We start from the raw sequence: 12,387 nt of genomic DNA, 5'->3' as shown, positions 1-12,387 counted from the left end.
AGGCGGCCCCCCCTGAGCTGTTCGTGGTCACTCTGGACAATTCTTTTAATTCCATCAGAAGCAGCGCAGTATGTTTCAGAAGCATCCAGACGCTAATAAAAATACACACCTTGTCTGATTTTCACAGAGCTGCAGTGCGTTGTACAAAGCAGATCGATTTCTCCTACTAACAGGCACTGTATTTAAAATATAAAGTCTATCATGTAATTATGAGAATGAAGAGAATAAATGCTGTTAATAATCTAACACAGCCACGAATCTTTGATCCCTGTCATTCATAACTGGACTGCTAACGACTGCTTACTTTGTCTGTAGGCTACAGCACAAGTAGGAAATAACAACAATAAACAGTTAAAACAAAGAAACCATTTAACTACACAGCCTGCTTACTTACTTGAGGTAAAAGAATAGATATTATAAAAGAAAGAGTGACTAAATCAACAAAACCTGCAAGTCTACAAAATCAAGCAGGCAAAACGCTCTGCTTCTGAAATGCTCCTGGTGTGGTATGACGCTGTGTGGTGGACGAACAAACCCACTGCTTGACCACTGAGAACTGCGGCTGGTGCAATGGTCCCTCCTGGCTCCATTATAATCACCATGGCGGCAAACACAACAACAACAACAACAAAAAAAACGTGATTTATTCATCTCCTAACGTGCCTAGTGGATCACATCAGGTATAGAATTAATCTCCAGAAGCTCTGACTCAAAATGAGACCAAACTTTTCTATACATGTCAGTTTTTGAGCTGTGACGAAGGCCAAAATGTAGCCTGCAACAGAAGGTAAGGCTTGTTGTATTTAGCAAGATGATTTCTGGAAATCTTTTGGCCCCTACCTGCTGCTTAAGAGGAGCAAGAAGTCAGCAGTTAATGACAGTATAAAATAATTTTTTAAAAAAAGAGGATTTTTTAATAAAAAATGATGAATCACCACATCCACAAGAAATCCTTGAGCATATAGTCATACACATGCACACAAAATATTAGGCTAATTGGCTCAGTAGTTTGCTAGATCAGCTGCAGACACACAAAACACATAACACACATGCACACACACGACCGCACACATTATAATGCAATAAAATAAAATCCCTGCCACCCAAGATTTTAGTCTTCAAAAAAAAATCCAAATCACAGACACTCAGGAGAAGATTTTTACAAATAACTCTCAATAGTTTTATTCAAAGTCGTTGAAATTCAGTATTTACAATGTAACATACAGAATTAAATATCTATGTAGGAGATAGAATAATCTATATTGCCTGAAGCTTGAATGTACCAAATATTGTAACAGTTTGCCCTTAATGCACACACACACCTGATCTGAAATACATCAGGTGTCAATGCTCAGCTGGTGTCAGACCTGAGACACTGATGGATTTTCTGTGTCAGAGTCTCTCTGGGGGGATAAGGGCTGTGTGGAAATGATGGCTGGAGGCACGATTGTGTTTAAAGTCTGCCATTTCTCATTCACACGTCCAGGTGAAAACTCTGCCCCAGGCATCGCCCGCCAACAGAGTAGCATGGCTCCTACACAGAACACAGTGTGTTTAGGTTATATGAAAATCAATCAGTGAAGCTATAAAGCACAATATAATACATATATGATGTGAGTCAGTCAGCTCACCCACTCTGACTCACATATATGATGTGAGTCAGAGTGGGTGAGCTGATTTCCAATCAGTTAGTTCCACAAGTATATTAGTTATAAAATAGAATTAAATGTTTATCTTAAGAACAATTAGTTAATTGTAGTGTGCAAATGTAAACTCAGTCCCTCCTCTCTGTGCTGTGAGCAGGTGCATTGTATTTACTGTACCTGGACATGGCCAGCGCTGTGATGGCCGGATTATTCTTGCTGCGGCGTTGCGACACAGCCTGGCTTCTGTCCAGCTCTTGACACAATACCAGATGTCTCTTCCAACCTTTAACCTCGCATGAGCTGCTCACTGTGGATACATCACAAGAGTACATCAACCCCCATTTATTACTAAATCACAGGGCAGGTGTCCAGCCTGTCTGTAACCCTGACCCAGTGCTCCCCACAGAAAATGAAAATGTGCATTAACGCAGTGTTTATCTGCGGTCAGCAGGCCGTTAAAGGGAGAAAAATCCCTTGAATATAAATGCTTCAGTGTTACGTAAAGACTCGTCTCAATGTAATTTGCCAGGCATAATACTCCTATGAGGTGACGCGAGGCTGTAACCAACGTATGCCAAATTGGATCTGGGTATTATTGCTTTCTAAATTATACACGCACACACACGTCAGCAGAATTACTCATCAGTGTTTACTGCCTCTATGTTTAATAACTTTATAACAACATAATTCCTGCTAGCCCTAATGCTAGTGAGGGATGGGGTAAGCATTACAAGCTCTCATCTGGAAACAACACTGTCTAGCTCCGAGATGAGCGGTTAAAAATAATCATCTCACACTTAAGGATTTATCTAATTAGATAGCGATGGGTTTTTCTTTTTGAAACACAAAACACAAGAATCATTTCTTTTGGTGCAGCTGCATCTTAGTCAGACTCACAGTTTTGCTACTGTCAGCCACTCCCATCATCCGTGTTGTTAGAAATACAATACCTATATGCATATCCCATCCTACTGCCAGTAACATTACCGTCTCTCTCAGCTCGGTCTTGCCCTGGGGACACAGGCTCTTCTGGAGGGCCAGGTAATTGTGTTCTGGTGTACTCTGTCTTCCATATCTGTATGAGAGACACATAACGAGTAGCAAAATCAGACATAATTCAACATAATAACAAACACACTCACATAAGCACCAGCGTGCGCGCACACAACCCATAACTCAAGGTAATAATAAAGTAATAATACCATTTGTGTGTGTGTGTGTGTGTGTGTGTGTGTGTGTGTGTGTGTGCTGTGCATGTGGCACGGGCACCCACTCCCAAGTGAAGCCCAATTTAGAGTTTGCAGCTTTGATTGCAGAGAGGCAGTATGTGCTTATATTAATCCTACACAACAACAGTGACACACACAACCCATATGTTGTTATTAATACCTTGATGGACATCTAAGCTGCTACCTGCGAGGCTAATACCAAAGTAATGACTGCCATATTTGAATACAGTATACTGTATAAAACCAAAGCCTCCCGCTGATCAACAACAAAGATGATCAACAAAGAGCTGCCGGAACAGCGACTTTACGGACCGACATTTAAATTCAATTTACTGGCACCAAAAGCTAAATGACCTATTACTGATTAACACTTTATACAGGAGTATCAAATAGATAATTAGGAGATAAAAAATATATTCTAAATTCACATTTTTTTTTACAGATGTAACCACAGAGATTTATCTTAATTTATGGGAACAGTCAACATATTTTGCAGCTAATACTGCACATTGAATTTTTTCCCAGATAGGGCAGTTTCTGAAGATTGTGGAGATGACTACACTCAGAATAAACGTTTATTTAAAAAAAACAAAAAACAAAACAAAACAAAAAAAAAAAACGAATTTAAAGGTCCAGTGTGTATGACTTAGGAGGATATATCGGCAGAAATGGAATATAATATAATAAGTATGTTTTCCTCAGAGTATAATCACCTGAAAATAAGAATTAGTTGTGTTTTCGTTACCTTATAATGCACCACCATGTTTCTACAGTAGTCTGGTAAAGACAAACCATTTGTGTTTTTGTATCAGCCACCGTAGTTAAAGGCCCCTCCGCATCAAGAACGTCAGCAAAAAACAGACTTTTACAAGTTTAAATCACCGGGTCTGTTTGTTTTGGAGGGGAAGAGACCTGTGCGGTATAAACCTCCTGGACTTCTGGATCTTAATTTATCAGAGAAGTGGGTGCTGGGCTACTGGCAAGTCTGCAACATGCCAAACATTGTAGGATAAACAGTAATTTGTAATGTGTAAGTGTTTTTATTGGTTTTAATCACCTGGTTTATTTCTTTTGGAGAGGAGGAGACCTCTGTGAAAAATTTGGGTCATGGTAAAACATTCACGAACAATAGACACAGAAGGTTTTTAGTCTAATTACTTCATGATTTGGTGCTCCTGTTTCGAGATGATTTGGTCATGCCACACATTCACTCTCATACACACATTATTACACGCATAAAAAAAAACTCACCCGTATGATGCCGTCTGCACAGCCCGTGACAATTACATTCCTGGCATCCCACTGGTCTCGCTGTGTGAAGCTGACACACAGGATGTCTGCCCGAGGCCCGCAGGAAGTGTCAGTGCAGGTCAGCAGCTGACCCTTCATGGTCCACAGGTAGAGCAGAGGTCCCGCACATGACGCAATCTCGCCCTTGGACAGAGTAACATGATGTTGACGCCCATGTGTGGCAAAGATACACACAAAGCACAAAAAAGGCAAAACACACACAAAGAGGATATGCATGCTGTCAGCAGTGAGAGTCCTCTCTTCCTCATGCTGTGAGCTGAATTATGGGGAACAACATGACGACAGCGAGCCAGAAATGACACAGACAGAAAGAAAGTGAGATTTTGAAAGTAGAGAAGGTACAGAATTACAAAGAAGGAAACAAAGAAGGTGGACTTACAGTAAGTTCATTGACAGCCAGTGCAGAGACACTGTTCGTGTGTCCTGTTAACTGGGTGACGTAGCTGAGCTCCTCCATATCCCACAGGATACAGGTGAGGTCACGGGAGCCACTCACTATCATGCTGTGGACCTCGGACACAGCTAGGCACGTCACTGAATCTGTGTGGCCGTATAACGGCTGTGAAGAAAATTTGGACCAGTGTTATTGTGTGTTTATGTGTGAGCAATTACATTATGGATGTTATTGTTAAATCTCTGTTGCAAACAGACATGCAGACAAACCTGTCGGAGCTTCATGTGAGTGAGTTTTTCCTTGCTGACAGCTACATCCCACACACACACCACAGTGCTGGTTCCTGCAGTGACGATGGTTGCTGGGTTGGGACAGGCAGCGCACAACGTCTCCCCCCAGTCACACAAACTCTCACATACAGCAAAGGTCTGGTGACGGACATTCATAAGTAAACAATTATTACTTTGTGTATATGATGGACTGAGTTTATGGATATGCTTTAGCAGTTTAGCATATTTAATGCTTTCATAAGATCATAATGTAGACTCATAGTTGTAAAGGGAATTTTGATGGTAGTTTAAATACTATCTTTTAATGTGTTAGATTATTTTAATATTCATTTTTCACTTTAAAGGCCGGAAACCCAAAAAAAGAAGTCTAAAACTTGTGATGTCATCAAGAGTAAAGTCTGGAGCGACAACATCTTTCACAGTTGATCTTTCTGACTCCTGTGTATTCTGTAATGGTGCCACAAATACAATTATACATTTATTTTATGAATACATTCATGTTAAATTCTTCTGGATCAATCCAGAGCATGTTTTTGATATAGGGGCGGCACTGTGAGGCAGTGGTTAGCACTGTTGCCTCACAGCAAGAGGGTTCCAGGTTTGAATCCACCGGCCAGCCCGGACCCCCCATGTGCACAGTCTGCATGTTGTCCCCATGTCAACATTGGTTTTCACTGGGTTCTCCGGCTTCCTCCAACAGTCGAAAAACATGCACGTTAGGTTAACTGGTGACTCTAAATTGCCCGAGGCGTGAATCTGAGCGTGAATGGTTGTCTGTCTCTATGTGTCAGCCCTGTCCAGGGTGTACCCTGCCTCCTGCCCAGTGTCAGCTGGGATAGGCTCCAGCAAACCCGCAACCCATGTTTTCCTAAGTATGGGCAGAATGATCTGGACAGAGGTCGTGTTTTTTTATTTTAAATCTCCTCATTTTATAAGGTCAGTCTTATATCCTAATGGTCTGTAAATTGTCTGAAAGGAATCACAATATTCACCACTTCAAGCATGAAATGAAACAGTTCTTTGAAACACTAAATGAGAAAAACATCTTTCCAAGTTCATTGTCTCTGGTGTTTTCCAGGACTTTATACTTGATGACATCATAATTTTGAGTTTCAGCACTCCAGTTTTGGATTTGGGAGTTGTTCATGTTAATTAATATTGTTGGACTGTCTTAGACCATTGGAATAATGTGTATGAATTCTGGAAATGGGCCTGAAAAAAAAGGCCATACAAAACAGAATCCAAGACATCGCTGTGATATCAGATACACAGAGTGTGTAGGGCAAGAGATGGCATTGCCAGGCATGGGAAGTACAGGGTTTTAAATAGTTGTCAAGAAATCAGTTGACACAGCAAACACAGCGGTGTGTGGCACTATGAAGTGGGTGAAAGCTTGGCAGATCATAAGGATCGCCTCATTGTTTTGATTGAGCGTGACTAGTGATGTAAGAGCCAGCTGATACTGATTAGCTGACTCAGTGTGTGGCTCGACCCACATCCAGTTAGACGCTTCACATGCATGTGACTGAATTGGGAAAATTCAGTTTCTATAAGTGTGTGTAACACTGATACTGAGCACTACCTAATTAATAAAAAGGAGTGAAATGTGTATTGTTTAAGTTTTATTAATTTATCAATCCAATTCTTTATTCTAAAAACAAACCCATACTTTGTGGACCTGCATAGGATTTGCAGTTGTCTCACTGCAGATTGATTCATGCATCTGGTTGGAGCTGGAAGGTTGTGCAGCAAACAAACAATGTAAATCTGATCTACTGTACAGAGTGACATACATACCTTTTCTGTGGAATAGTTTCCAAAGGCACAGCTGTTGTCAGGGAAGCCCCAGCTGAAGAAGCAGCACAGCAGAGGTGACAAGAGGAGACGGTTTCTCTCCAGGACTATGACCTCTTTTTCCAGACACAGTATCTGACCTACGGGGCCCCTCGGCAGCTCTGCAGGAAGTTTTACAGTGTTACTGAGAGCGGGGCATCATCAGGAAGAAGTTGTGTAAGAAAGTAAGAGGGAGTTTTTTTTTTAAATTGTCTGTGAAACCATAAAAAAGTTATGATGTAAAAGCGAGAGAAAGTGACCTCATTCTGCCTTTTGTGTACCTGAATAAACTCGCCCAGCCAAATAAAGGTAATGGCTCTTCAGAAACATCACATTAAAGAGTTTGGTAGCTCAGTAAACTTGTAAAGAATTTCATTAAATTGACCACAGAAAACTGGGCAATTAAAACAGCTATTCCCAGGTTAAAACAAGCCAAGGCTCCGTCCTGGGGGGACACCTGCATCCTGGACAGCACAAGTTGTCCGTGTGTGTGTGTGTGTGTGTGTGTGTGTGTGTGTGTGTGTGTGTGTGTGTGTGTGAGGGTGAGGCAGCGAGAGAGAGGGGCTGTAATTGTGCCTGTAATTGACCTATTCATGAAGGAACAGGCAGAAATCATTATATCCTATCGTCCCTTCTGCTTCTAAAATCCCCAGAAAGAGGTTGTGTCTGCACCAGTCTTAGCATTCCTCCTCCTATTCATCTCTATCTGCTTATTGATCAGATCAGACACTCTAAGATTTAATATGAAATGTAATATGCAGGAATCTCTCCCTGAGCATTCGCAGATTCATCTCCTCTCCCTCAGTGGGCCTGTAGGGATATTCAGATTATTAAGTAGGGCTCAGCGGAAGAGTCATCTCCATATTGTAGCTCTAACAGATAGCTCTTTCTACTCCATACTGTAAATTAATCTATGGACATTCTCGCTCTGTTTCAACATACCCCTGAGACCTAGCCACATCTTGTATATAATAATTGACACCAAATGGTGTGAAACAATATAAAGGGGGAACAATAAAAAAGGTGACAAAATGCAGATGACTATTACGTGTATGGATGAATTTAGTTTACTCAGCAGAAAATATATATGTTTATTTAGTTATTTGGAAATATCTGTTGTAAGGCTATACTATGATTTGCTTTATTTTTATACCTTCATATAAGGAATAGTCACTTTGGATGAGAGTATGCTAAATATATAGTCAGCAGCTGATTAGCTTAGCTCAGCATAAAGACTGGAAGTAGGTGGACACAGCTAGCCTGCCTTTGTCCATAAGGTTAAAAAAAAAAAAAGCTCACGAATTAACATGCTGTAACTCACTTGTTTAATGTGTACAAAAAGAAAAATGGGTTCATATTTAGTGTTTGAATCTTTCCTTTTAACTTTTGGAATGAAAGCAAAAAAAAAGCGTATTCCCAAAATGGTGAACGATTCCTTAAAGGGACAGTCCACCCCAAAATCGAAAGTACACTTTTTCTGTCTAACGTATGAGTTGCCAAGTGTTGGAGATATCGTTTGTAGAGATCTCTGCTTCTCTTGAATATAATGGAACTAGATGGTACTCAGCTTGTGGTGCTCAAAGCGCCAAAAATATATTTAAAAAACTCAGCAGCAATGTCTCTTTCCAGAAATCATGACCCAGTTACTCAAGCTAATCCACAGACCTTGTTGTGAGCAGTTTCATGAAGGAACTATCTGCATTCTTCTGAACTACACCCACCAACCATGTCACCACGCAGAAGTAAGACTGCATCTTCTAACCTAGCACCACTGAGCTGGCTAACGTTACACCTCTGCTGAGGAGGACACAATTAATGTTTACATATCCCACTATTATGAGCACTAGCCTCTCATCAATAAATAGATGCACACTTTATCCGTGTGATTATATGGTTGGTTGGTGTAGTTCTGTAGAAAGAAAAAAGTTCCTATGTGAAACATCTAACAAGGTCTGTGGATTATCTTGAGTAACCAGGTTATGTTTTCTGGAAAGGTGGTCTCGATGGCTGTTTCATCAGTGTGCGGGTGTGTTTAAGATGAGTAGCAGGTGGCATCTTGTGTGGTAGCCTTGGCCACCAGTGTGTGAATGGGTGAATGTGACATGAAGTGTTACAGCGCTTTGAGTGACTGGAAAACTAGAAAGGTGGCGTACAAGTGCAGGTCCATTTACCATTAATATTGCTGTTGAGTTTTTCAAATATATTGTCATGGCATTTAGAGCACCACAAGCCAAATATCATCTTCTTCTCTTCTTCCATCATAATACAGAAGGCAGACATCTGTGTGGCTGATATCTCCGAATCTTGACAACTCACACCAAAACAAGTTAGATTGGGAAATAGCACTACAGCTAATAGGAAAATTATGAATTTCTGTTTTTGAGGTGAACTGTTTCTTAAAAATGAAGTTCTTATTTGCTGTCTGAGCTCCTCTTTTATTGTGTAGTTGTACCTCTGAATGGCTGCACGGTGGTCTTCACTTTGTCCAGTTTGAAGAAAAATGGAGTCGGATGAGCTGGTGATGATCCTTCCTTCTTAGTTCCACTGCGAGGCGGATGTGGCTTGGTGAAGAGCTATGGGAAAGACAAAGAGAATTCACAAGCAAAGATTATTTTCCAAAACAATATAATGCACTTCCATGAAATTATATACTTTTTGCACTTCCCCACTTAGCTCACTCTTTCTACCTGTTTGGGAACCTGGCCAAAGTTGCTGACGTATCCCAAGATTGTGCTCTTGATGAGGGGGTCCTTAGCATCCTGGTGGCCTCTGTTAGCGTAGAAGTAAGGGTGGAACGTGTTCACACTCTCTACAGCAGCAGGGCCTTGTTGCCGATACCCGAAAATCAGGTCGATCCACAGGTGGAGGTTGGCACTCACATAGTCACTTTCCAAAGCCTAAGGGAGACAGAAGATTGTAGCATAAACTACGACCACCTCGTCAAGTAATATTACAAAACTACTCTACATATACTGTGCAGTCTGAAAATACAGCACTGTGCAGTGCTCATTGTTATTACAGTGGGACCAAAACCATCAGTCAAACTGTAAATATGAGAGTTTAGAAACACAGGAAACTTCTACAGGAATGCACAACCAATCAAATTACCCAGGTACCGTATGATTTCTTCCAAAAGTCAATTTAGAGAACTAGAAGAGCAGGAAGCTGCACAGCTGTGTTATGAGCATATCTTCATGTTTGAATTAAAGAATGATTTGGGTAGAATTAGCCGGAGATTGGTTTTGAAGAGTTAATAAGGAAAAGTGGGCATTATGACCAGCATGTGTATCCTTGCCCAATCTTAATAAACCCATCCCAGAACAACAGAAACCTGGAAAAAAAAACATCATAACAAGGATATATTGTCCTGAGTTAATTTGTCTATGGAAGAGAAAAAAAACAATCTTCTAAAGTCACTAATTTTATGAGAATGGTGGGCAATATGAGTAGTTCAGTAGATTACAGAGTGATAACCATCATAGATGCCCCAGGAATGGGAAAAGGGAGGGTCACACTGAAGAAATCAGACCAACAGAGAAAAAAAAGAACAGAGATATACAATAACCCCACACAGGGAAAAGAGAGAACATATTCAGCCCATAAACAGCTGGCAGAAATAATGGCATTATGAAAAATAGAGTCTTGTTCCTGCCCTGAATGATGTTAAATAGGCTTGTTGTCCTTCACTGTCTGTCATCTAAACTTCAGATACATGCCTTGCCATAGATTTTATTGATAAGAACAACAACTGGTCATTATATTAAAAAACAGTCAGTACTAAAAGACGTTAACTGAACCAGACTCACTGAGACGAGATGGCCTTTAGAGAACATAATGAATGGCTGTTGTGAATAAGATCTGTCTCTTATACTGTGGCAGAAAGAATGAAGACAAACAGACTGACTGCAACCAACACTATTACAGTGCGAGGATTACAGCAGATACTTGTTTGAGATACTAAAACAGTGCATCTTCTGTGTATATACATCAGCTGGTATTGGCAAACATTATTAGGTCTCATGGGAAAAGTTGCTGAATGTAATAGGCCAGACCGGCTGATTGCAACAGACAAGCCTGGTAAGGTCGGGGGTCACTGACCTCTCGATGGATTCTAATGAACTCTTGCGGGTCACCTTTCGCCCATGGAGGCAGCTCCACATCTCCCAGAGCGGTACCATCCTCCATACAACCTATAGAGATATGGATATACAGGACATACAGCATGCTGGGTCACATCACACATCACTGTGTTTCATCCTTAAAAGGATTTTAAAGACACCCTGTGGAGTTTCTTTTTTGCCACTGGTGACACTATGGAGCAATGTTTTGATTTGTGGTTCCCTGTTTTGTTTGTCATTTGTGTGCCCAACAGGCACCTGAGTAATTCAATCAACACCCCACTACCTGATGTAAACAATGCAGGTTCACACTCAAATGTTTTCTGTAAAAGGAAATGCATTGCAACGAGCAGCAGCAACTGCTGGGGCTGAAAAATGAAGTCAACACACAAGTGCCACTTGAGGCTGGCTCCAAAAGAGAGTCAATCCTTATAGACATTCATGTTGAAATGCCCAACTTGACAGCAGAAATAAACAGTCTGGCTCAAAAAACAGTTTTGGTCTCTGTAGCTAATTTAACCGTTCATAACAAATGTATAATGGGATCATTTTATATAACTCACTCGTTGAAATTTTATTAAGGCTTATGACTATGCATAAGTAGGGGAGTGGCTGCTTTGAGAGGCAGGCTAGCGATGGACTGCGGACCCCTCCACAGCTCCAGCTTTTCGTCTGAATATGGTAACTTCTATCTCCAAAAATCAAAGATGGCAATGGTCAAAATGCCAAACTTGACGCTTCAAAACAGGAGTCCACAAGCCAAAAGGTGAAGTCACAGTGTCTCCTTTTTTTTTTTTTTAAGTCTATGAATTCCACACATTTGTTAGGGTTCTACAATAAACACAATGTGTTTTGGTAATTTAAAAAACACAGAATATTTCTGTGTATTTTGTGATTTTTTTATAAGGAAACTCAACCGTGTTCCTTTAAAGAATAAGGCTATTGTATCATTTATTGCCACCACATTACTTTCAAAGAACAAAACCAAAATAAATTGATTGTGCCAGCAAATATTGACTATGTAGCCAGAGGAAAATATAGCTTGTTCCTTTGTGCATCACACCTCTATTGTTGTCCAAAAACTATTAAAAACACATCAGTGAGTCACACTATTGCACTGGGTGATTTGTTCCCTTGTTGCAATAAACATCAGGTTTTAAAGATTTATGTCTTCTGGAAACAAATGGACCTGAGATTTAAAGCTACAGACAGGGAAGGGCAGGGAAGTCGGACAGTGCTGAGAGATAAATTAAAGCATTGTTGGTTTGGGTCTTTTGATGGGATTTGTTGACAATAAGAAACTAACAATAGTGCTTGTACAAGGCAAATATCTTCATATTTTCATAGTCAGACAGATAGACAGATTCATAGTCATTCATTTAGCTACACAGAGGATAATCTTTAAGCTGACCCAGCTGGATGTGGTTGGAGTTGAGCAGGAAGTCCGGCAGGTAGAAGAACTCTGGGATCAGCTCTCTGACGTCCCCTGTGTTGTCTCTGGAGGCCGACTCCCACTCCTTCTTTACACTGTAAAACATCCGCTCTGCAATATCAAACCCTCCCTGC

At 40.7% G+C, this 12,387-nt stretch overlaps 1 protein-coding gene across 3 annotated transcripts in view; it reads right to left on the bottom strand.

The window, feature by feature from the left end:
* Positions 1-1,156: 1,156 nt before the first annotated feature.
* Positions 1,157-12,387, bottom strand: part of wdfy4 (WDFY family member 4) — a 49,639-nt gene continuing 38,408 nt past the window's right edge. For all 3 annotated transcript variants that reach the window (XM_049600212.1, XM_049600211.1, XM_049600210.1), the window contains exons 54-64: positions 12,233-12,383; positions 10,802-10,893; positions 9,391-9,600; positions 9,156-9,276; positions 6,668-6,825; positions 4,850-5,008; positions 4,566-4,745; positions 4,127-4,309; positions 2,634-2,721; positions 1,824-1,953; positions 1,157-1,534 (exon numbers count right to left, since the gene is read on the bottom strand). In XM_049600212.1, coding sequence (XP_049456169.1) covers positions 1,471-1,534; positions 1,824-1,953; positions 2,634-2,721; positions 4,127-4,309; positions 4,566-4,745; positions 4,850-5,008; positions 6,668-6,825; positions 9,156-9,276; positions 9,391-9,600; positions 10,802-10,893; positions 12,233-12,383 — 1,536 coding nt within the window. In that variant the 3' untranslated portion in view covers positions 1,157-1,470. The remainder of the gene's footprint in view (positions 1,535-1,823; positions 1,954-2,633; positions 2,722-4,126; positions 4,310-4,565; positions 4,746-4,849; positions 5,009-6,667; positions 6,826-9,155; positions 9,277-9,390; positions 9,601-10,801; positions 10,894-12,232; positions 12,384-12,387) is intronic.

Source organism: Epinephelus fuscoguttatus, linkage group LG16 (genome assembly GCF_011397635.1).
Source record: "Epinephelus fuscoguttatus linkage group LG16, E.fuscoguttatus.final_Chr_v1".
Taxonomy (NCBI): domain Eukaryota; kingdom Metazoa; phylum Chordata; class Actinopteri; order Perciformes; family Serranidae; genus Epinephelus; species Epinephelus fuscoguttatus.
Note: the sequence above shows the minus strand (reverse complement) of the source record. Positions and strands in the feature narration are given on the sequence as shown.